Genomic DNA, 25,930 nt, shown 5'->3' on the forward strand with positions numbered 1-25,930 from the left:
CGACTGACACAGTACTACAGATCTATCTCATCTCTTCATACATAACTCTCCACCATCTACTACTCACACGAGCACACCGATAAAAAAAAACTCTTTCTGTGTAAGCACGTAAAATTTTTAAGTGCTTACAAATACAGATACAGGAGTCACTCTATAGGGTAAATACAAATTACTCCATATTTTTTTTTTGATCTAGTATAAAATCATTTTAGTGCCAAATTCATTTTTTACTTATCCGACTTCCAAATATTATTTGTTGGTTTACTTTCTCCTCTGGGTCTTCTCTCCAACTTTCTCTACTCGCAAAAAAAATAAATATAGTATATTAATGCAAGTGGATAGGATAAATTATTTTATCGGTTAGTGAGAGGAGAAAATCAGAGAAGACCTGAAAGAGACTGTCCATAGCATTGCTCAGTTATCTATTAACGAGTAGAATTGTAGAAAATTGTTTTCATATCAAAATCCAAAATGCAAAATCTCCATGCCACTTGGCATTATAACAACCAATAGCTACTCTCAAGTTCCACTTTATTTTTTATTTTTTTTGGCAGGAACCTGTTTTAAAACTACAGCCATTCAATTCACATCAGAAAAACAAGTTTTTTTTTTTTTCCTGAAACATTCTGCAACAGTCAGTCTGGCATGGAGATGACTATCAGAGCTGCTTCCACCATTAAACCTTCACTTCCTTCATCTCCTTCTAACAAAACCCTTCTGTCCAATTCCAACACCAAAATTCAGCTGAAACCAGCTAAACTTCTCGTCTTTCCGACCTCAACTTCTCTATCTTTATTAACCCTCTTCTCTAATCCCCTTAATGCTAAAGCTGTTACTCTCCCTAAAGATCAGTTAGTCTCCTCACTCACTCAAGTATGTTACGCAGTCGACAACTCTGATAATTCAGATTTCAGCTGATCCACAGTCGATAAATTGTGATGTTTTATTGGAATGTGCAGGTGGAGCAGACAATTGATCAAGTGCAGCAAGTGGGTTCCGATGTTCTAGACAAAACACAGCGAGTTTTCCAGGTTGTAACTGAAGCTTTAAAACCTGGCATTGATGCTGCTGCGCCGTATGTACAGCAGGCTGGACAGGAAGCATTGAAGGCTGCTTCTCCTGTCATTTCTGAAGCTGCCAAGAAAGCTCAGGAAGCTATGCAGGGCTCTGGTATTTCTACTGAATCCGTCACTAACGCTGCTAAGGTATTCAATAACGCGTTTTTCGCTGTTCAGTAAGTACACTGTCCAAAATAATGAATATGCATTTGTGGTAACTGGTAACAGACAGTAACAAGCGCTGCAGAACAGACCAGTAGGGTGATTGATGATGTAAGACCTATAGCATCATCAACAGTCGAAACCATCGCAAATTCAGACCCTGCTCTGATTATTGAAACTGCATCCGGATTGTTCCTTGCATATCTCATCCTTCCTTCAGTATGGTCTTTCATTACATTCAACTTTCGCGGATACAAAGGCAAGTACTGAAACCACAATTTTCCGATTTACTGTAATACTGTTAAACCATTTGTAATTTCTGATTCTTCCTGCATGATTTCGGATGACTGATAACTAAATTCCGTCAATATTCTGGTTTTCCTTGTTTTGGTTGCTGAGAATGTTGCACTGCCCTTTGTCAGAAGACTTTCAGTCAAAAATTGAGAAAGACGGTTTCTCACTAAATTATAACAGTACTAATGCATACTTTGCGCTAATCAGGTGAACTTACACCTGCACAGACCTTGGATATGGTGTGCACACAGAACTATTATTTGATTGATATTCGGTCAGAGAAAGACAAGAACAAGGCCGGTATCCCTCAGCTTCCCCCAAATGTCAAAAGCCGGATCATTGCAATACCGTAAGAAAATTTTTACCAACGATTTTTTTGGTGTTTTTTTTTTTTTTTTTTAACCAATGGTCTGATCACAGTTTGTGTTTGCTGATTATTTACAGGCTTGAAGAATTACCAAGCAAGTTGAAAAACCAAGTGAAAAGTACAAAGAAGGTAGAAGCTGAGATAGTCGCTTTGAAGATATCATTTCTGAAGCGGCTAAATAAGGGCTCCAACATTGTCATAATGGACTCGTATGTCTGTCACTTTTAAGCTGTACATAAGTATCCTGCCTTGGACAGGTTTATTAATGATTTCTAATTTGTTCAGTATGTTTTTCGGTGCAGGTATTCAGACTACGCGAAAATAGCAGCAAAGACATTGTCAAGTTTGGGATTCAAAAACACTTGGATCATGTTAAATGGTTTCTCAGGAGGCAAGGGTTGGTCACAGAGTCGATTAGGGACGGAGTCATACAATGTGTCATTTGCTGAGATATTTACGCCATCTCGTATTATCCCTGGACGCACTGGTACCATCAGTTCTACTGTTCAAACTACCAGGAGATTGCTTCCTGGCCCCAAGTAAAGGTTTTGACTTTTGAGTCCTGTGTAAAGTTCTCTGAATCATCATAATTCATTGAAATGGGAAGCCAATTTTGTTACTGATGAAATGAGGACGGAGTCATACAATCCGCGTCTTCCTGGCTAAATCCACCCACATTAGGATTACTCGTAAATACCTATGTTAAAGTAAATATGAAAACAAGTATACAATCTTATTTAAGAATTCGTGTATTATTAATATAATCGTCTTACGTAAAATACTAAGCTATATAATCTTATTGATATATTGAAGTTTCACCAGCCTCACCGCATTCGCCGGGAAACATTAGCAGGCACATGTAAATTAGAGCTGATCATTTACAAGTTCAGACCGGGTTATGGCTGACCGATAATCGTTGTGAACTGTATTAGATAGGGATTTTCACAATTTTCATTTTATATTTAGAGTTAACGATATTGATGTGTAGGTTCTTTAACCGTCAAATTTGAATTTGAACCCCTCAAATAAAGAAAGGGACGTGCTATTTCGCGCACAACATTTTACTAAATCCTACACAAATTCGGAAGAATACAAGAATTTGTGTAGGATTTAATAAAATGATGTGTAGGAAATAGCAATTACGTAAAATACGAGTATAAGCAAATTTCAAAGCCTTTACTTATCCACAAATCCTCGTTATCCTACTACGGAGTAGTCTATAACTAATACGGAGTAGGATTTAGATTAGATATAAAACTTTTTTATATTGAAAAACAATTTGGATAAAAATACGCAATTGCTAAATCCCGCACGCCATTTTACTAAATCCTACACAAATTTTCCACTTATTCCAATTTTACCCCTTTCATTTCCCCCACCCAATAAAGAAAATTAAACCTAATTTCCTCACCTTTCTCTTTCTCTCTCCTCTCCCTACCGATTAACCTCCTCTGCCGCCTTAAAGGCTGTTTCTGGCCACTGACCGATGATAATAATTAAGTCAATTACCTATCCTTTCGCCCATCTGTCGCTCTTCAACAGCCACACCACATTTGTCGAAACCACAAATACACCGTCTTCAAACTTTAACGGCGATGTCGTGCGCTGAATTCAACTCTACCTCCTTCGGTAATGCGACGGGCGAGGTCGTTCCGTTAATGGCGTAGATTTTGAGCAGTAGTCTGTGATTTTTATTTAAATTGAAATGTAATATTATTTTGGTTTAATTTCTGGTTTAATTATATTAAAATAAATTGGTGTTAATTAATGATCTCGTTTGTTATTTCTTACGGAGTAGTACATGATTTTAAATCTAATTTGAGGGGCTATGTGTTCTTTAATTGAATTTGTTTGAGACGGCAGAGGAAGGAGACTCAGTTGGGAGGGAGGGAAGAAGAGAAGGGGAGTGATTTTTTTTTTTGTCGTGTATGAGAAATGGAAGGGCAAAACTGAAATGAGCGGTAATTTTGTGTAGGATTTAGTAAAATAGTGTGCGGGATTTAGCACGTCCCTAAAAATATATGGGGAAATGATAAATACAATCCATGGATTGTATTTGAGTATTTAATACCTTTCAAATTTGGTATTAATTTATAAAAATTAGGAATAAATTATACATGAATAATGCATGTATTAAGTATTTATTTCCATTTTTATCAATTTCCAAATATAAATACTCCTTACTGATTAACCTTACCATACAATTTCCTAATTTTAATAGAACAAGTTGCATGCCAAAATTGAGATTGTTTGATTATTGGTAATTTGGTATGAATTAAGCCTATATATATCACTGCATCCCTCGAATGTCTAAGTTAGAGAAAGCCATGTCGACGGCGAGGGCAGAGGGATGAAAACCTGGCGAAGGAGTTTTTTACAAAGATGTCGTCGTCGTCACGATTGAAGAAGAGCGGCAGCAAGAGTTCGAGGCGGAGTCTGGACTTATGCCTGAGGTTAGGCAATTCGAAGTTTATGTGTTTAAGCATACCTAATATAACTACATCCCTCGAAAGTCTTTCATCCGTCTCGAAACACAAAAACCAATACCATCACCATCAACATGACGAGATTCCTCATCGTTAGGATACCAATTACGATATTATTGCCAACAGGTTTCCTTTTATCCTTCCTGATTTTGAAGACCTCATTCGTCTCCCTGGTACCACTTTCCCTCTTTTCAGCAGCGCTGTTCTTGGCCGTACCCTTTACATACTTGGTGGTGAACCTAATGACATTCAAGGACTTGATGACATTCGTCATGAATGTCGTAACATGTATCCCTTTTCTCGACCTGTTCTTCCTAAACGCACTAATTCTAGTCCTCATCATCATGCTCAATTAGACAATTTTCCTCAAGAGAACACCCCCATAATCGAATGTCAACCTGAAGATTGGGGTTGTCTACCTGAAGGTTGGGGTTTTGATATCCAGAAGACCACCCCCACAACACCTGTATGGGATTGGGATGACGAATTCCTCAAGCTCACACCCACACCCACAACCTTGACCTTACCTACGGATGCTCGCACTACAGAAACCACGACCTTCACTGACACCACAACCTTAAGGACGCTTTGGGATGACCCTTTCCCTTTTATCACACCCTCCACCTTGTCCGCGAAGACCATGCCTACTAGCCTAACCACCATCCATGAATATCCCAACGAACCCATTAAGGACATTTGTCACAAGATATATACTTTTGACCTCGACAACCCTGATTTAGGATGGTCAGAAGGCGAATCTCTTATATCTCCTAGGATTTATCCTAAATTGGTCCCTTACCAAGGGAAGCTGTATGCATTTAGCGGCAATCATCCTTCACTTAGTTTTGCCGAGGTATATGATCCCATCTCCGCCACTTGGACCGCTCTTCCACCCGCCCCTTTCCGCAGGCTTCCTGCTCCTCAAATGGTTGTGGTTCCTCTTAACGGATGGAATAAACTTTGGGTGTTCAGTACACATCGTGCTGTCGACTATACTTTTGACGTGCTTACTCAAAAGTGGCACAAATTTTCTGGCGCCCGTGTTATACTTCCTCATTTCGCTGCTCATCAAAACCTAGTGTCTGCTCTCACTCCCAAGAACCATATGGTTGTCTATTGGGTTAACCAAAGAGAGGAGGTGTATGCTTACAACTTATCAACTAATCAAATTTTCAAAGGAATTATCTCTGGTGCCGAGGAGAAAAAACCATTGCTTCGACTTGGACTTCCTTTGGTTCTGCATCATCTTCGCCGTGACTTATTTTGTCTAATAGGCTGCACTTTTCTCTCTAACCCCAACCCTAACCCCAGGGTTTTGCATGTAGTTATTCTCCAAATATCCTTCAAAACCCCTCCAAAGTCTAGCAAGCCTCTAATGCCTACGAAATCTTCTTCCAAGATTCACAAGACTCCTCCAAACCCCCTTAGTGCTGCTGTATTGGCTTGTTTCGCATACTCTTTCGGCGAGGTTGGTATCAAGGATACGTACATAATGTGAGTTTTCTCTTGTTTGAATTTTGTCAATTGTTAGTGTACCGTCCAATTTTGGTGTATGAACATGTGTTTTTTTCGTGACCAAATCCACCCACATTAGGATTACTCGTAAATACCTATATTGAAGTTATTGATGAAAACACCTATACAGTCTTTTATTTAAGAATTCATGTATTATTAATAAAATCGTCTTACATAAAATACGAACTAATAATCTTATTGTCTAATCCTTATTTCATGTACTATTTGGAGTAGTACTAAGTTTGAAGTTTACATAGCATAGTTTTGGGTCCAAGATCTAGCAGTAGTTTCATAAATTGCTCTATTTCTCTTGTACAAGTTAGCAATTTCCGGTTCAAGTGGGTCATCCGGATTAGGATCCGACAGCAACGAGCATATCGATATCAACACCTGTATATACGATATAATTCAAAATTTAACATTCATTAAAAATTCAAAGAAATAAATATTAACACGAGAATAAATTCTAGTTAATGTATAGTATTGTTAAGGTTAGCATAGTTCATAATATCGGTTAATTAAGGTTAAATCGGGATTTTTATATTTGACTATAAACTATGAGTGTTTTTTTCCCCAATCTATTTTAATTTATCAACGTCGAATAAATGATAATGTTGATGTTATTATTCGTCTCTAGATCAATGTACAAATCGGTACGTAAAAAGTCGAGTAGAAAGATCATAATTTAAAATAATGTGTGTATATACCGCAGGTAATGAAAGAGCAGGACTCCAATTTGCTTTCAAAATATCAAGACAAATACTTCCTTCACTATTAATATTTGGATGATACACCTTTGTTAAAAATTTTACCTGCAAATCCAAGAAAAGTTGAGTAATAATTCTATTGATTAAAAAAAAATATTAAGCTGAAAATAAAAGTAAAGGTAAAAAGTTAAATAAGTCTTACCTTTGGAGGTTTAATGGGGTAGTCATGTGGAAAATGAACTGACAAGTTGAAGATACCACCCGCGAAAGGTGTACCCATAGGACCGACAATTGTAGCTCGCCAGCTAAATATGTCACTGCTAGAAGGACCTACGAATGGATATAATTACTGATTTATAATTATGAAAGTAATTAATAATACGGTAAAGAAATTAGATTGAAATCGTTTGATGTAATATGTATCACATTCGAATGTGCACAATGTTATTGTACTAATTAAGTACTTCGTAACACTTTCGTGGCTCATTTGACAAAGAAGTTTTAACTTTATAATCGTTACTTACAAGTATCATTGAATAAGGTGTATCAATTGGTCTCCCTTGTGACGGGTTACCATTTGTGACGGATATTTTGTGAGATAAAATGGTAACAAAATGGGTTAGTGGAGAAAGGGGACCACATGAATAGTGTTGCAGAGAGAGAAAAAGTGGGTACATTGTGAGGTAAAATGGTATCCGTCTTCAGCTTGTGACGGATATGTCATGTCTTCAATGAGAATTTGTGAAGGTGTATAAGGTATCAAAAGTCCATTTTATAAAAAGTTAACAAATCTTTAGTAGTAAAGATAAGGTACAAAACCAGCACTGCAATTTGATGGAGGGTCCTTTTGCATATCTCTTAACTCTTTCTGGATTCTCTTTACGGCCAATTCACTTCCTCTTGGAGCCATTAGTGCCTAAAAAATAAACCTTGAAAAAGAGAACAAACTTTATATATACGGAGTATGAAGACAATTTTTAAATTATATCATCAGTTATATTATAATATCGTTGATGATAATAACACAAGAATGTATGTTTCTTTTTATTGCTAAAACAATTACAAGATCGAGTTAGAAAAATAACAAAATGAAGGAAAATAAGATAAAACAAATACCTCAAATGGTAGAATGATGTTATGAATTATTGGTGAATATTCAAAGTTTAGATAAATGTAGAATGTTAAAAATTGGTTGCATGAATGGGTTTAAATAAGGAGTTCAATGTGCACATAATATATCTTTGTTATTATGATCAATGACTCACGTATTCATATTTTACAATTTATGAAAAATCATATTCTTTTTATTTGCTCATTTATTGTCATTCAATTTCATATATACCTAGAACTTAAATACTAAAGAAATCATAATATCCATCATTTAAAGTTCTCATGTTTGGTATTCAATGGCATTTTTTGTGTATGGCTAGATAGTAGATATATGCCAAATAAATTATCCAATAAAAAATTGGAAAAAATAAATCAACTAGTAAATGAATCTACATAAGATAACTTAATAATTTATAGATATTTCTTTTTCAATTTGAAGTACGTCTTTTTACCTTAAGATTTTTCAAGCTCAATGTTCAATTTAGAATTTCACAACCTAACTTAAGTTCAGTGATATATTTTCGGGATAATATTAAGTCGATATGTCAAATATGATTCTGAATGAGAGCTTTTTTATACCGAACTTTAATGTTAAATATATTTTTCCGATTTCATAGAGAACAAACAAGTGACAAGCCAAAAAAGAGTTGTTACATGATTAAAGTATTTACAAACTACAATTAGTGATTGTGTTAGTCTTATCGAGTAAAGGGTAATACAAGGACCTATACTATGCAAATTTTTACAGTTAAGGACCTAAACTTTCAAAGTTTACAGTTAAGGGACTCCTATATAAATTCCGTCAACTTTGACGGTAAAATCAAACGTTTAGCATCTGAAAGTAGGGTATCTAAGATTTTCTATTACCAAATTTATATTATTCTTCACCAAAAAAAAAAATATTAGGAAATTGCCATTAGAAATACAGTCCGTATTGATATCTCGTCATCTTCTTCTCTCCTAACCCAACATCCTGGCATGTGACTACCCTCTTTCATGCCTTTCACTCATTATTTACTCATTAACAAAACTTTCCATCAATGTAGCAAGATCTATGTTTGTATGTTTCATGATCAAATCGACGCCATTCAATATCTATTAATTGATGGATGGTTTCTCAATTTTCCAAAGCCAGAAGAGTGTTTGCAATCATGGTTCAAGATCTCGGCTGAGCTGTTTCGGATTTTCACTCTACCAATATAGATAACGCCCAAAAAAAACCAAAATCACCGTGATTCGTCCGCGGCGGCGAATTAACGACCGATTATAATGATACCGCGACCACAACCGATACCGAGACTTTGAACCATGATCGCAATCATCAATCACCCTTCATCTAAGCAAACATATCAGATTAATTTCATCTTTAGCATCACATTACATGATTAGAACAAGACCCATAATCAATCTCACTCGTATATTAATAAACGCTCTCTACCCCATAGTCATCATTCATTCTCTTTTGAATTTTAATTTATTAAACATGGGGTAAAACAATAAATATAATTTGCTGGGTTATTCATCCATGATTTGAGAAGAAAGTTACACTGCTCTTTTTTTCTTTGTTATTAACTAATTAATGTTAAAAAATTGTTTTGGTTTGCCAAATGTATAAACGGAGTTAAGTGAAGTCCTTAACTGGAATGTTTGAAAGTATAGCTCCTTGATGGAAAAAAATAGTAAAGTTTAGGTCCTTATCATATCCTTAACTCTAGTCTTATCCATCTATGTTTGTTGGTTTCCAAGCTCTCTAATAGCATGTTAAAAAGGTTCTCAGAATCGAAGACTATATATTTCTAATCACAAGTTCTTGTTTGCCAACTAAATGTTAAGTTTGAGAAGTATTCGTTATAAAAAAAACTAAGTTTTCTTATTATATAAGGGCTCAAATTATCTTATTGGACCGAGCCTTTTAAATCCATTGGCGACTATGGTGGTTCTCTATATATTACTCTGTAGTAAACAATGTCAAATGGTTCTCTATATATTATTAAACAATGTTAAATTTGAACGTAATCATAAAAATTAAAGAAAACTCTCGTTCGAAAGAATGGGATAGATTTATCCTAATTAACCCAGAAAATCAATTTAATTTTCTTACTTTATTAAAAAAAAAAAAAAGCATTAAAGAAAACATCCAATTGGTCCAACAACTCAATATAAAATTCCATACAATCCAAGGCACAAATTCATCATAAGTTTATATAAAAAAACAAAGGCATGTTTATTATCAAAGTAACATAATTAAGCTTACAAATCACAAACCAATTAATCCTCCAAATAATCTTCTTATTCAAATTTTATTCACCATCCAACTTAATTATTTTAGTTTAGTAATGATCCTTAATACTCTTCCTCGTAATAATATTATCCCTCACAGACTCCGGCCTATTAAAATCCTTCTTTAGCCCAAAACCACTATACCCCGGTCCATACCCGCCACCGCCTCCACCACCACCTCCGTAACCATGACCGCCATTACCCATCCCAGAACCACTACCTCCACCAAACCCTCCATCACTACCAGGACCGCCGCAACCACCACAACCTCCTCCACCCCCACCACCATTACCACCAAACCCACCTCTTCCACCACCATTACCAAACCCACCGTTGCCACCTCTTCCACCACCATATCCACCACCATAACCCGACCCGTATGCAGAATCTGGATCCATTACATAACTATTAGGCCTAACAAAGTAGGTTTTTGTTTTAGTAGTTGGCATTTTTGCATCATTTTTTTGCATTCTAGAGAGCTCTTTCTCCCTTGACATTTTTTCGACGTTAATGCCGAAAACACTATGAAACTCAAGGTAGAAGCTACATATCATGAACATCCACAAAACCAAGAATAATCTCAACCCCATTTTGTATAATTTTTAGCCCTAGTTTTTTTAAAATGTATAATTTGTTGTTTGTGAGTTTTGAATCCAAAGTGAAAAGTGGCATTTTATAGCAATTTTGTATGATTTTTTAAGGTTAAAATCGTGTGACTTGAGGATTAGGTAAAGCTTACTCGTTGTATGAAAATTACTAAGGGTACAGTAAGTGTGTAAAGTGTAAGAAGCGTTATGTGCATGAAAGTCGAGAACGCTCTACAAGTTCATTTGATTATATTGTACGCGAGTAAATCCAAAGAAACTTTCATTTTTAGTTTGGATTGCAAAGATGCAATTAATCAATTAAATGCATTTTTTGTTCATAAGAATGCAAGAGTATAATTTAAAACAATATTCAAGAGTTAGAGATTAATAAGAGATTCTGATGAACAAGGTGATCAAACCTATTTCGCTAATTAGCTTCAATAAGAATTAGGAGTGGTAACCGAGTGCTTGCAGTCTAGTGGTAGACTTGGGTAACTTCAAAACTTGCAAAGGCAAGAATTACGAGGTCCGTGTTCGAACCCACGGATGAGCAATTGCATGCGGTTATCTCGGTGGCCCCAATTGGGGTGGTTTACATGGTCCAGGTGGTGACGCCGGAATGCCTGGACCCGGGGGATTAAACCCCTCGTCACCAAAAAAAAAAAAAAAAAAAAAGAATTAGGAGTGGTGTTCAAAAACTGGTCCAAATCGGCAAACCGGATCAACAAGTCCAATTGGTCCGGACCGAATACAATTCAATCCGGTCTTTAGGCCCACAGATATGCGGTGACCCTTATATGCGGTGACCGATCTCCAATCTAGTCCAACCTCAAAAATATCGTCATATTACCCTTCTTAGCCGGACCGGTCCGGTCCAAATCTGGAAAAGACCGGACCTTAAGGGTTCCAATCTAGTTTGGTACGATCCCGATCCGATACTTAACTTAACTGGTCCAGTCTCTAATACTCCGTATATTTTGGAGTAAAAGTTGTCCGATTTTCAAATTTAACCGGTCCGGTTCAATTTTGAACCTGGGTGTAATTGTCCGATTTCTAGGTTTAACCCGACCCGTTTGATTCGATTTCAAACCCGTGAGCACCCAAGCAAGAATCCTAAGACAATAAAATGTTCTTATTTGTACACCTAAAACGAGCTCCATATGCCGAAAAACAAGAACATACCAAAAAGGAACAACTCCTTGTACTCCCAAAACTCCACGTGCATGGATGCATGCCACAATAACACACCCGCAAACATCTCCCGCATCAAACTCCCACCTGTCACTCCCCACCGTTCTCTTCTCTTCTTTCCCTTCCCTTCCTTAACCCTTTTCATCTCTCAAACATTCTCCTCAAAATTACACTTCCCACAAAATCAACATGGCTGACCGAACCACCACCACAACCACCCTAACTACCAGACCACACCGCACAACCACCGGACAACCCACCACAACAAACACCCTAACAACCTACCTCCGTCACCTCCACAACAAATCCCCAAACTCAACCCAACTCATAGGTATCCTAACCCTACTCATCTCCGGCGGCATTCTCCTCGTTTTAACCGGTATCACCCTCACCGCTTTCGTCTTAGGCCTTATTTTCTTCGCCCCGGTTATCATCCTCACCACCCCCTTCTGGCTCCCCGTTGCCACCGTCTTGTTTTTTACTGTTTTCGGGTTTTTGTCGCTTTGTGGGTTCGGGATTGCGGCCGTTGCTGCATTTTCTTGGGTGTATCGGTACTATAGGGGGTTACACCCGCCCGGGTCGGACCGGGTTGATTATGCGAGGAGTAGGATTGCGACGACGGCCCGAGAAGTTAAGGATTACGCTAGGGAGTATGGTGGGTATTTGCATAATAAGGTTAAGGATGCTGCTCCTGGTGCTTGATACTTTTTTATGGCTTTAATTTATAATTTCAAATATATATAGTTTTTTTTTTTTGGTAATTAGTGTTCTTTTGTTATTTTTTTTTTTTCAATTTCTTTTCTAAAGGTTGTTAAAATTTGTTATGTCATGTGTCTATGATATTTCAATTTCTGGCAGAGTCACGTGAATTGGGTAAAGACTAGAGTATTATAAGAAGGAAAATGTGGAAAAGAATATTTAGAAATAGCCGCATTTTTGGAATTTGTATTAAATAAAGATTTTACAATAGTAAGCTTAGTTTTTTCTTTTATTCTGATGACGAGGGTACAGAAGCTGCGCGCCATAGCGCCTACGGAGTAAATTCCCAAGTATACGTAATATAATACTCTACAAATCACTTGTACATAGGGCTGTTAACGAGCCGAGCCCGAGCTTGGCCTTGCTCGGCTTGTACTCAAGAACCAAAACTCGAGCTTGAGCCGATCTCGAGCCTACCCGAGCTTGAAAAAAATGTGCTCGTAATAAAGCTTGCGAGCTTTAACCCGAGCTCGAGCCAAACCCGAGCTCAAATCGACCCTATATAAAATTGTTTATTTTTTAAATTTTTTCTACCGATATTTTCAATAACAAAGCTCGAGAGTTATATGTAAAAATATTTGGTAAATCAACGAGACATTTGATGTTTGTGATACAATGATATAATCATGGTAAAATATTTTTTTAAAATATGAGCAATATCTTAACTAATCACAGAAATTTGAGCAGCTCGCGAGCTTTTCGAGTCGAGCCAGCGTTTAATTTGCTCGGCTTGACTCGTTAAGCCCTCGAGCCCGAGCCCGAGCCAAGCTCGCACGCTTGTAAATTGTAATAAGGTCAATCATTCTTTCAGCCACGCCAATTTGAACTTGAATTGCTCGATGAGTTCAATGGTGCCCAGAATATACGTGATGACCTGCAAATCACTAATAAACAAGTCAATCACCCTCTTTTCAATCACCCTTTTTTTTACAAAGTGGCATACTCGAATAAAAAAGGCATAGTTATAACTGTTAAATCTGATCCGACCCGTATTCAAACAAACTCGACCAAAATGTTGTAAATCGAAACCAATCCAACCCGACCTGATGATGACTCGTGAATCCGACCCGACCTAACCGAGATGGCCCGTAAGTTTGTCTGTTGTGAATCGACTTGATAAATGTTTTCACAGACCCGACAGTTGATCCGACCCGAAAGATAACCCGATCTGAAGATAACTTGACATTAACCAGAAATATAATAACCCAACATAAGTCGATATTATGAACGATTTTATAAATTATTCAAAATTAACTGACCTTACAACTTCACTAAAATAATGAACATAACTCAACTCAAATTGGTAAAATAATCAGAAAAATCGACCGGATAATAAATTAATGAGCCAAACAAAGCAAAATCCGACCCAAACCAAGTAAAACCCAACCCAAACCTGAAAGTTTTTATCGTAACTATCCAACTCGATAATAACCCAGCCTAGAATTGAGCCTAATAATGACCTGAGTCGACAATGACTCAGCCCAACCAAACCCCAACCCAACAAATCTATCTAAATGACCCGAGTCAATAGTGACCTGATCCTGACCCGATCCGAACTTTCATAAACTAGTTAAGATTATCATTTTTGTTTAAATACTCCGTATGAAATAAAATATAATCTGGAAAAATTTGCTACACTAAAATATTATTTCTAGATTTGTCTCTGTCTGCTTTTAATTTTCTAAGGTTACTGATAGCATTGTTTTGTGTCGGTCTAAGAGGGTGATTTTATCACCCTCGTGTCTTTTAATATGGGTCTTTTGGTTCACTTTTCCTAACAATTGGCAATCGGTTATATGGTGGTAACTTGTGCATTTTTACTCGGTTGAGCACATAATCCTTATGCATGGAACCCGAGCGGCAATAGAGCACCTTTCAAAGGTCAAGATAAGGCACAAGAAGATCACTTGTAACCCGGAAACAAGTTGGGAGAAGTAGGAATGAAGAATAGAAGAAATGAAGGCAATTGAAGAGGTCTAGCTCTTGGAAAATAGAAATCCCAAAATACGAGCCGGTGCAGCACTGCTGCAAAAACAGTGCAGGCAGTGCGCATTATTCTGCAGCCGAACAAGAGCATTTGCGCGGCTGACTGCGCGCAGCCGCGCAGCCTCCGCTTATGGGTTTTTCTAATCTCGTTTGTGGGCTTCTTAAGTGGAAATCTTTCTAGGTTTTCGTGAAGCCCTATATATACCCGAGAAGTTTGAAGACCTGGGATTATCACCTACCATCATATCATCTCTTTTAATCTCATTCTTAGGGTTTAATCTTGTAATATTTTAGAAGACTTTTTGGATGCAAAGTTGTAATCTTTCTTTGTTTTTGGGTTTTATGAAGACTATGGAAGGCTAATCCTTCCCTACTTGGTGTAATCCATTGCAAGCTTTCATCTTTATCATTGTATTGACTCCTTAATCTCTACTCTTTCATTTATTTCAATTTCTAAGTTTGAATGTCATGATGAATGTTTTGTTGTGAGAAGTAATTACCCTTGCCTCTTTTTCATTCATCTATTGCTTGTTGTTGCAAAGTTGCTTGCTTTTGTAATAACTTGTTGAAGCATCTCATGATTGTTGTTATCTTGGTTTAAAGTATCAACCTTTGTGAGTAGAAATTGATTGTATCATAGGATTTGTTGGTTTAAACATTTCTTTGTGATATCCCATTTACTTTCCTCTTGGTTTTGTTCTTCATGCTCTTGGTTACAATTCTTACATGGTTTAATGTTAGAATTTGTAGTTGAAGTAGGATTATCATTGTTGGCTTAGATAGTGGTAATCACTTGCTTGAGGATTGTTGTTGGGTAAATGAAAACTAGAGAGAAAAGAGTCTTGCTTTGAGAAAAAGTTGGAACTTGTAGGATTGCACCAAGTTCCCCTAATTATTGAACCATCTTGCTCATCAAGTGCTTGTTTTATTGCTTATTAGAATAGGATTGCAAATTTCACTTTGTTTCATGTCACAAATCAACTCTAAAACCCCCCTTTTCATGTCCCTCTATTGTTTGCCATTGTGAATAACCATTGTTTGTTTATAATCTTGTCTTTAATAGTCAATAGTTTACATTTCAAGTTTTTAGCTTAAAAGACCTTCTCTTGGGTTCGACCCTTACTTGCACTATATTACTTTATCATTTAGAGTAGTCTAGAGTATAGTTTGGCTTATAAATTGTTAATTTGGTAGCTTAATTCTAGTATTTTAGCGACCTAGTTTATTGCTTATCAAATTTTGGCGCCGTTGCCGGGGAAGGGCAACTTAGCTAGAACTTGAGTTTGTGAATTTATGTTTAGTTGTTTTATTACTCCTCTTGTTTGTTTGAAGTAATAGGAAGTTCTAATTTGTTTGCTTAGTGCGAAGGTTTATGTTTGGCTCCCCACAACACGGTGAGTCAACTTCCGTGGACGAAGACGCTTTTGGTGCCTATTCTTGGCTATTCACTAACCCTTGGTACCAAAGAGCCCAACGAGCACCTAGAGTAGAAGAACCACCTTTAGAAGCCCCCATTGAAGAAGATCCTATTGACGTAGAGCCAATTGAAGTGGAATACCCTTCAATGGCGAATGATACTAGAACTATTAGGGAGCTCCGGGCAAGGAATTATGACACTCAACCTCTTTGCATTGCCTACCCACCCATGGGGGCTAATGCCAACTTTGAATTGAAGGGCTATTTCATTCACAACCTCCCAAGGTTTCATGGACATGCGGGAGATGACCCAAATCGCCATCTTTCCGAATTCCATATGATGTGTGAAGGTGCTATTCCCAATGGTGTCACGGAAGATCAATTTAAGTTGAGAGCTTTCCCATTTTCACTTCAAGATGGGGCAAAGGATTGGTTGTTTTACCTTCAACCGGGTACAATCCATACTTGGAAGGACATGAAAGCGGCTTTTCTTGAGAAGTACTACCCCGACTCAAGACATAACCATGCAAAGAAAGCCATCACCTCTCCGGAGCAAGATGCAAGTGAGAGCTTATATGAGTATTGGGAGAGATTCAAGAAGCTAGTTGCTCAATGTCCTTACCATGGCCTTAGTGGTGATGACCTTTTGGTCAACTTTTGTGATGGTCTTACACAACAATACCAAATCATGGTTAATTCCGCTACGGGTGGTGGAGTTGACAACTATTCCGTGGCGGAGGCAAATGAGATCATAGAAAGGTTGGCCGCTAGCACAAGAAACTATGGAAGAAGCCGAGGGTCAAAGAATCTTAACTCCATTGAGACACCTTCTCATTCTACCCACAAGCTTGAGAAAACCGTGGATGATCTCACAAAAATGGTTGCTCAACTAGTGGGGAACAATCAAGGAGGAGCACAAGGATCTAATGTGGAGTGTAATTTTTGTCAAGGACCACACCCAATGGAAACTTGTCCCATCATGGAAGAGCAAGGAATAAGCAAGGAGAGTGTAAATGCAATGGGGTATGGGAATTACAATGCTAGAAATCCTCAAGGGGGAGGATACTACAATTATGACCCTAGTGGCAATACTTACAATGTTGGGAGTAGAGACAATCCTAGACTTGGTTGGGGTGGTGACACCTCAAAGAGCTTTGTGAATGGTCAATTCAACCACTTGAGGGACCAAAATTCCCGACAAGGTCAAGGTTCAAACTCTCAAGGAAATAGGAATGGGAATTTCAACAACCAAGGTAGAAACCAAAACCAAGGTCAATCATCCCAATTTGGCAATCAAGGTAACAACAATTCTCAAAAGGAACCAAGTGTTCAAGACTTGCTTAAAAACATTTTGCAAGAGCAAGTCAAAACAAACAAGAGGCTTGACAAGATTGATGCCGATAAGAATGTTAGTGATGCCAAGGTTGCCAACCTAGAAGTCCAACTTGGCCAAATTGCCCAAGAACTTGCCAAGAAAAATCAAAGGACCTCAACTTCTATTCCCTCCACTACTTTTCCTCCTAGAGAGAATGCTAGTGCCATGACATTGAGAAAGGGGAGAACTTTAGAATCCCCTCCCAAGAAGAAGAGAAGGGGCAAGTCACAAGAAAGGGTTATTGAGGTTGAAGATCAAATTGAAGAGGAACTTGTGGTTGAACAAGGGAAAGGATCATCTTCAAAAGCTAATGAAGAAAAAGAGAGGAGTACTTTGAGCATTGACAAAGGAAAGGAAGGAAGCACCAACACAAAGGATTCACTCCAAGAGATTGAAAAGGAATATGAACCGGAGGTACCATTTCCTAGTGCCCTCACAAATCCCAAGAAGTTTGATAAAGACACCGATCTTTATGAAACTTTTAGGAAATGTGAGGTGAACATCCCTCTTTTTACTATCATCAAAACCGTTCCTAGGTATGCAAAGTTTCTCAAAGAACTTTGCACCCCTAAACGGAAGCCAAGGAAAGGAGTAGAAAGGGTCACGGTTAGTAGGCATGTCTCGGCCATTTTCAAACAAAATCTTCCCAAAAAGTGTGATGACTCGGGCATGCTAACTATACCGTGCTCCATTGGAGGCAAGGATTTTGCTAGAGCTATGCTAGACTCGGGGTCCTCTATTAATGTCATGCCTTATTCCATTTATGAGACCTTAGAATTGCCTCCCTTGTCTAGGACCAATGTTGTGATCCAATTGGCGGACCGTTCCACAATTCACCCCAAGGGTCTTGTAGAGGATGTGTTGGTAGAAGTTGATAAATTCATATTTCCGGCCGATTTTTATGTTTTGGATATGGAACCGGACTCTAAGGCTACACCCCTCTTGCTAGGGAGGCCTTTTATGAGAACTTCCAAAACCAAGCTTGACATGTATGATGGAACCTTAACCATGGAATTTGAAGGGAAAGTTTTGAAATATAATGTGTATGAGACAATGAAAAAGACCGATGATTTGAGTTGTTGCTACTTTCTTGACAAGATTGAAAGTTTGGCAAATCGAGTTTACCAAATTGGTCATAGGGACCCACTTGAGGTGGCCCTCACTAACAATGTCGAGAAGGAAGGGTTGCGGTTTTTGTTGTCTCATGATGTGCAGGAAAGTATAGAAGCATTGGAAAAGGAAGAACCATTAGAAGAATCAAAGGAAGAAAAAGAAGTGCAAGAAATTGAGGACGAAATGTCGAGCAGAGGCGCAGCCTGCGCATGCCCAATGCGCAGCCTACGCAATCCTGCGCAGCCTGCGCAGCCCCTATGCGCAGCCTGCGCAATTTCCAGCCCCACCAAATCGTGTTTTTCTTCCTATTCCTATGACAATCCATCCACATTTCTTCCTTTAGAGGCTTCCCTTGAGAGACCCCTTCCATCCATCATTAAACCACCTACCCCCAATCTCAAACCACTCCCCGACAATTTGAAATACATCTTTCTTGGGGCAAATGACACTCTACCCCTCATAATTTCAAACCAACTTGAGAGGGATCAAGAGAGGAGGTTGGTGGATGTTTTGCACAAGTATAAAGAAGCATTTGGATGGAGCATCGCGGATATCAAGGGGATAAGCCCGAGCACTTGCATGCACAAAATTCGATTGGAAAAGGATGCAAAACCCGTCCGGCAACCACAACGGAGGCTTAATCCACCTATGATGGAAGTTGTCAAGGAAGAAGTTATCAAACTTCTTCAAATGGGTATTATCTTTCCAATTAGTGACTCCCAATGGGTAAGTCCTACTCAAGTTGTGCCCAAGAAGGGAGGGGTGACGGTAATAAAAAACACTCAAGGGGCATTGATCCCCACCCGTTTGCAAACGGGATGGAGGGTGTGTATTGATTATCGCCGCCTCAACCAAGTCACTTGGAAGGACCATTTCCCCCTACCCTTTCTAGATCAAATGCTAGAGAGGTTAGGCGGGAAAGAGTACTATTGTTTTTTGGATGGATATTCCGGGTATTTTCAAATCCCCATTCACCCGGAGAATCAATCCAAAACAACCTTCACTTGCCCATTTGGTACTTATGCTTACCGCCGCATGCCCTTTGGATTGTGCAATGCCCCGGCACTTTCCAACGATGCATGATGAGCATTTTCTCGGACTATGTGGAGCGTATTTTGGAAGTCTTCATGGATGACTTCACCATTCATGGGGACTCATTTGACTCGTGTCTAGACCATCTCGCTATGGTCCTATCACGGTGCATAGACTCTCACCTTGTTTTAAATTCTGAAAAGTGTCACTTAATGGTGAGTAGTGGAATCGTGTTAGGACACATAGTGTCGAAAAGAGGGATTGAGGTGGATATGGCAAAGGTGGATGTGATTAAAACCTTACCGTATCCATCTAATACTCGAGACGTGAGATCGTTCTTGGGACACGCGGGTTTTTATCGAAGGTTTATTAAAGATTTCTCCAAAATAGCTAACCCCTTGTGCAAACTTTTGCACAAGGATGTGGAGTTCGTGTTTGATGATCATTGTAGGGAAGCATTTGACTTGTTGAAGGAAAGACTTGTATCGGCCCCAATCATTCAAGCACCCAAGTGGGATCGGCCTTTTGAGATCATGACCGATGCAAGCGATTTTGCCATTGGAGCCGTGTTGGGACAAAAAGATGACAAAGCTTCATATGTGATCCAATATGCTTCCTCACTCTTGAATGACGCTCAACGGAACTACACCGTCACGGAAAAGGAATTTTTGGCGGTGGTGTATGCCATTGAAAAATTCCGGGCTTATCTCTTGGGTGCAAAGGTCATCATCTATACCGATCATAAGTCTATAAGGCAACTTGTAGACAAGAAAGACACCAAGGCAAGACTCATGAGATGGGTGCTTTTGTTGAGCGAGTTTGACATAGAGATCAAAGACAAACAAGGGAGTGCTAATGTGGTGGCCGACCATTTGAGTAGGCTTCACATCAATGAAGATCTCGTGAAGACTATGGGGGTAGTTGACGGTAGCTTACCACATGAATCCCTTTACTCCATGAAGGCCGTTGCGCCTTGGTATGCCAACCTTGTCAATTACATAGTCACCAAGAAATTTCCCACCTCACTTTCATCTAGCCAAAGGAACAAGATCAAGTCCGATTCTAGATTCTATATATGGGATGAGCCATACTTGTGGAAAATGTGTCAAGACCAAGTCATCCGCCGTTGTGTGCCGGATGTAGAAATTTCATCCATCCTAAAGCATTGCCATGAGTACGCATGTGGGGGTCACTTTGGACCTCATAGAACGGCACGAAAAATCCTTGAGTGCGGTTTCTATTGGCCAAAGTTGTTTAAAGATGCTCATATTTTCGTTACTACTTGTGATAGATGCCAACGTTTTGGCAACATATCACGTAGGAACGAAATGCCCCAACAACCGATGCTCTACTTGGAAATTTTTGATGTTTGGGGAATAGATTTCATGGGGCCATTCCCTAACTCCTATGGATACATCTACATCCTCTTGGCGGTCGACTACGTGTCTAAGTGGGTGGAAGCCATTCCCACAAAATGTGATGATGCAAAGACGGTGCAAGCATTTGTCAAAAGCAATATATTTTCAAGGTTCGGCTTCCCAAAAGCCATTGTGAGTGATAGGGGGACTCATTTTTGCAACAAGGTGATCTCCACCTTGCTTCAAAAATATGGTGTGCTTCACAAAGTTTCTACGGCGTATCACCCCCAAACAAATGGCCAAGCGGAAGTCTCTAACCGGGAGGTTAAACACATCTTGGAAAGAACGGTCAATCCCGACCGAAAGGATTGGAGCAAGAGACTTGAAGATGCTCTTTGGGCTTATAGAACGGCTTATAAGACCCCAATCGACATGTCCCCATATAGGCTTATTTATGGGAAGGGATGCCACCTTCCCGTAGAAGTGGAACACAAAGCCTATTGGGCAATCAAAGCTTTTAATCAAAATGTCGATGAGGCGGGATTGCACCGGAAGCTTCAAATACAAGAATTGGAAGAGCTTAGGCACAATGCCTATGACAATGCTAGCATCTACAAGGAAAAAGCTCGGTCTTGGCATGACAAGATGGTCACAAGAAGGGTTTTCAAAGAGGGAGAAGATGTGTTGGTTTTTCAAAGTCGCCTCAAGAATTTTCCCGGCAAGTTAAGGTCAAAGTGGTATGGACCTTACAAAGTCAAGAAGGTTTTTCCCCACGGAGCGGTGGAGGTGGAAGACCCGACCTCGGGGAAAGTGATAAAGGTAAATGGGCAAAGGTTGAAGAAGTACTACAAAGGAATCGAACTACAAGGTGAAGAGGATCTTCTTTTAGAAGATCCAATTTATAAAGATTGATTCTCCAACATTGACTAAGTCGAGCCATCGACGTTACATAACGGCAAATTTGTAAATATTCTATCCCAATTTCATTGCTTTCTTAGAGTAGTTTATTTCCGCAATTTAATTTCGCAATTTATTTACTCGCATGTTAATTTTCGTTGAATTAATTTCATTTGCATTTGACATGTAAAAAGGCACTTGAGGTTTGTTTAATGATATAGTGATTTGCAAGAACCCTCTTGGAAGGCGTGCCCAAGAGGAGATGAGAGTCGGGTTTGATGAACAAAGTTATAGGAAGAGACCACGGAAAAGAGAATAAGAAGAAATGGGAAAAATTTTGACTAAGGAGTAAGTTTGGAATTAAAAGAACAAGAGCCCAAAACTGCGAAGCACAGCGCAGCCTGCGCATAAGGCTTGCGCATGTGCGCAATTTTGCGCAGGCGTGAACAGTAAATGCGCAGCCTGCGCAGGTCTGCAATCTCGTTTCCTTATCTTCTCTTATCCCGTGCTTTATCCTCATAATTTACCCCATTTTTTTTCGACAAAACCAAAACAACCCTCCTCTCATTCACTAAGAATCCTACCAAATCACTCCATATCAACAACAAACCTCCTTCTCATCACCAATTTCTTCACCAAATTCATCCTTGGCATCAAAAACACCATCAAATCGCCAATTTTCTGACAAAAATCCCCCAATCTCCCAAGCCCTAGCATTTTTCCGGGTTGATTTGAAGCTTGTTCAAGTGGATTTCTGGGTTATAAAAGGGTTTTTATGCAACATTCTTCCGTATTCAAGCAAGATTGAGGATTTTTCGGGAAGGTATAACAACTTTCTTCACTATCCTTGTCTTAATTTTTTTCAATTCAATTTCCTTTGAGTAGTTGAGTTGATTTCTTGCTTGTCATTACTTGTTTGGGGATTGTTGGCAATCATTTTCTGTTAGGGAAGGCAAATATTCAACAAAATTACCTTAGCTACACCATTTTGTGCTAGTGCTCACAAGGTGTTTGTTGAATTGCCCCTTAGAAAATTTTTCAGATTTTTGGTTGTTTTTAAGTGGTTGTTCTTGCAAATTTAAAAGAGAACAAGATGGTTTTTGGTCTTGGAAAAGGGAAGTCTAAGAAGAAGGGGGAAGCCTCAAACCAACCTCCACCAAGTGCACCACCCAAACCTTTTAAGGGGGATGAAGGGTTACCAAACAACCTTAAGACTTACTTTAGGTTCCTTGAGAGTAAGCCCCTCCCAATTTCCAAATTCCTTCACCCGGAAACCTTGAGGGATTTGGGTATTTACGACCACACCCTTGCCTTCCTCACCAAGGTGGGGTTAGAGAGGTACATTAACCTTCAACCTCGCACATACCCCGCCTACACTTTAGAATTCCTCTCGACCATCCAACTCACGGGGGAAAGGGGGAGTGAACAAGTGAGCTTTAGGTTGAACCGAACATGGCATACCATACCCCTTGAAAGAGTGAGAGAAATTTTGAGAATCACCAAACCACCCTCCTCCTTAAACCTACCGGGTACGGTCTTGGATGATACTTGGTTTGGGCTCACAAGGAAAGCACCCCGGACAAACAATGACAAAATATCCTCAATCACAAACCCCCCCATCCGGATTCCTACCCGAATGATTTCATGCTTTTTCTTTACGATGGGGGAGCCTACCAAGCTCAATGATGGGGTCCGTGAGTGTTTGTGGGCAATGTTGCCCGAGGGGGAGGGAGTGCCGGATTGGGCAAGGCTTTTTGTGGTTGGTGCGACCAAGCAACGTGAAAAGAAAGGAAGTATAAATTGTGGAGGTTTGGTCACTCTTTTTGTGGCTAGTTTGGTTGGGGATATTCCGGAAGAGCAACCTCAAGTGTGGGGGAATCACCTATACAATGAAGCGGGGTTGTTGGAGTGTCACATGATCCATTCCTTGGACACGGTTCCATGGAGTTGTCATTGGTTGGGGGAGGGGGGTGCACCTTACATGAAGCTTCCCTTGAATGGCCCCCTTCCGAGTGGACCACGAGTCCGGGATTTCTTTTGTCCTCCCGAGGGCAACCTCCCTAACCCACCGCCGCAACGAATGAGGAAGAGAAGAGCCGTTGAGCCTTCCCGAGGTCCCCAACATGAAGAAGAAAGAGAAGTTGAGATTATTGAGGGGGGTTTCCATGAGACCCCACACATTCCTTCATCCTCCCATCCGCCTCAAGACACCCCTATGTTTGAGGCCGGAGGTTCCTCAAGTCCACCATTACCACCTTGGCAACACAAAATGTTTAAGTACTTTGAGGACACCCTGGGAACTTTGGAGGCAATTAGTGGGAGAGTTGATAGCTCTTATGCTTGGCAACAACAACAAGCGCCAAGGCTTGAGAGTTTGGATCAATGGAGGGTTGCTAGTATGGAGCACCAAAAGTTGAGTGCGGAGGCCGAAAAAGCCCAAATGAAGATGCTTCAAGAGATGGCTAAGAGGCAAGATGAGGCCTATGCTTGGCAACAACAACAAGCCAAGTACATGGAAGAGCAAAAAGCCATGTGGAAGGCCCAAAATGAATGGAGAGAGCAAGCAACTCAACAATTCGGGGTGCAAAATGAGAGGCACCACCAATATGTTGAAGACTCCTATGAAGATGCTCAAGCTCACAAGGATTCTTTTGGACTTATCCGTGGCCTTTTCGGCATGACCATCCATCAAAATGACCCCACCTACCAACCAACCATTGTCGAGCCACAAGTTGAGGAGGCCTATGAGAGGGCCAAGAGAGTGAGAGAAAGAAGAGAAAGAAGAAAGAACCGAGGGGCATATGAGCAAGGCGAAGGCTCGGGCCCCTCCAACTAAATTTTTGAAGAAGTCGGCACTCCCTCACATTGAGGACAATGTGAAATTTAAGTGTGGGGGAGTGAGAATTGTAACATATGTAAATTGTCTTTCAAACAAATGCAAATGAAAAAAAAAAAAAAAAAAAAAAAAAAAAAAAAAAACGAAAATCCCGGCTAGGTGAAAACCCACAAGGGTGGGCGCCTAGGCAAGAGTGGGAAGGTGGCCGAGGACGGGATGAAAACCCGAAAGGGCATTCCGGGCAAAATGAAGAAATGAGTTGCGAGCCACCATGAGAGGAAAAGAAAAGCTAAGGTGAAAACCCGAAAGGGCACCTTAGGCAAAATGAGGGATTTTCACCAAAAAAAAAAAATTGAAAAATTGAAAATTGTAACACCAAAAAGATGGAGGGATAAGAAGGGAGTGATAAGGAGGGTCTTGGAAGGAGGCTAGATTAGGATTTAATTTCATTTTGAGTCACAAAATTTGTTCCAAATCGGTGGATTTTTGTTTTGGCTACTTTGGTTGTTGATTTGCTTCGGAGTTTGGCCAACCAAGTAGCATGATCATACTTAGCTTGGAGTGATAAGAGGGTGATATAAGTGGTGAATTAGGATGTTTTAGGAGTTGTTTAGGCCACTTTGCTTCCACCTTGGGATAAGGTGAGAGTGGCCATCTCTTGTAGGTGATATAAGAAGGGTGGAGTTGCGTGATGAGTCGGCGTTGGTGGTGTGTCGTGTCTTGTTCGAGGGAGAAATAAGGAGGGTGAGTGAGTGAAGAGTGTGTGCGAAAATTTTGAGTCATGTCTTTTTCTTTTTAATCGGTGGTTGTGTTTGAGGGAGGCATAAGAAGGAAGAGGAAAGGGAAGAGAGATCATCCCCTCCCACACCCTCTTGTAGACTTTGCGGTTGCTTGTTCCGGGTTTTGCTCGGGACTAGCAAAAGTCTAAGTGTGGGGGAGTTTGATAGCATTGTTTTGTGTCGGTCTAAGAGGGTGATTTTATCACCCTCGTGTCTTTTAATATGGGTCTTTTGGTTCACTTTTCCTAACAATTGGCAATCGGTTATATGGTGGTAACTTGTGCATTTTTACTCGGTTGAGCACATAATCCTTATGCATGGAACCCGAGCGGCAATAGAGCACCTTTCAAAGGTCAAGATAAGGCACAAGAAGATCACTTGTAACCCGGAAACAAGTTGGGAGAAGTAGGAATGAAGAATAGAAGAAATGAAGGCAATTGAAGAGGTCTAGCTCTTGGAAAATAGAAATCCCAAAATACGAGCCAGTGCGTGACTCGCGCAAACAGAGGGAAGCGCAGTGCGCATTATCGCAGCCGAACAAGATTGCGCAGCCTGCGCGCACTGCGCGCGACTCCGCTGCGGGTTTTTCTAATCTCGTTTGTGGGCTTCTTAAGTGGAAATC

At 39.7% G+C, this 25,930-nt stretch overlaps 4 protein-coding genes across 4 annotated transcripts; 3 read left to right on the forward strand and 1 right to left on the reverse strand.

Moving 5' to 3' along the window:
* The first annotated feature begins 532 nt into the window (after window positions 1-532).
* Window positions 533-2,509, forward strand: LOC141652785 (calcium sensing receptor, chloroplastic-like). Its single transcript, XM_074460387.1, has 6 exons — window positions 533-873; window positions 960-1,205; window positions 1,287-1,479; window positions 1,722-1,863; window positions 1,959-2,090; window positions 2,184-2,509. The coding sequence occupies exons 1-6, from the start codon at window positions 646-648 to the stop codon at window positions 2,422-2,424; spliced, it is 1,182 nt and encodes a 393-aa protein (XP_074316488.1). The 5' UTR covers window positions 533-645; the 3' UTR covers window positions 2,425-2,509.
* Window positions 2,510-4,221: 1,712 nt separating this feature from the next.
* Window positions 4,222-6,062, forward strand: LOC141652022 (uncharacterized). The gene is made up of 2 exons (XM_074459687.1): window positions 4,222-5,897; window positions 5,962-6,062. The coding sequence occupies exon 1, from the start codon at window positions 4,654-4,656 to the stop codon at window positions 5,863-5,865; it is 1,212 nt and encodes a 403-aa protein (XP_074315788.1). The 5' UTR covers window positions 4,222-4,653; the 3' UTR covers window positions 5,866-5,897; window positions 5,962-6,062.
* A 69-nt stretch (window positions 6,063-6,131) lies between these two features.
* On the reverse strand, window positions 6,132-7,499 carry LOC141651009 (ubiquitin-conjugating enzyme E2 11-like). Its single transcript, XM_074458739.1, has 4 exons — window positions 7,409-7,499; window positions 6,792-6,919; window positions 6,590-6,694; window positions 6,132-6,272 (listed from the first exon to the last, which is right to left on the reverse strand). Exons 1-4 carry the CDS (start codon window positions 7,497-7,499, stop codon window positions 6,132-6,134), a joined length of 465 nt encoding a protein of 154 aa, XP_074314840.1.
* Window positions 7,500-11,913: 4,414 nt separating this feature from the next.
* Window positions 11,914-12,653, forward strand: LOC141652023 (oleosin G-like). The gene has a single exon (XM_074459688.1). The coding sequence runs from the start codon at window positions 11,947-11,949 to the stop codon at window positions 12,457-12,459; it is 513 nt and encodes a 170-aa protein (XP_074315789.1). The 5' UTR covers window positions 11,914-11,946; the 3' UTR covers window positions 12,460-12,653.
* Window positions 12,654-25,930: the final 13,277 nt, after the last annotated feature.

Source organism: Silene latifolia, chromosome 4, assembly GCF_048544455.1.
Source record: "Silene latifolia isolate original U9 population chromosome 4, ASM4854445v1, whole genome shotgun sequence".
In the NCBI taxonomy this organism is placed as follows: Eukaryota; Viridiplantae; Streptophyta; class Magnoliopsida; order Caryophyllales; family Caryophyllaceae; genus Silene; species Silene latifolia.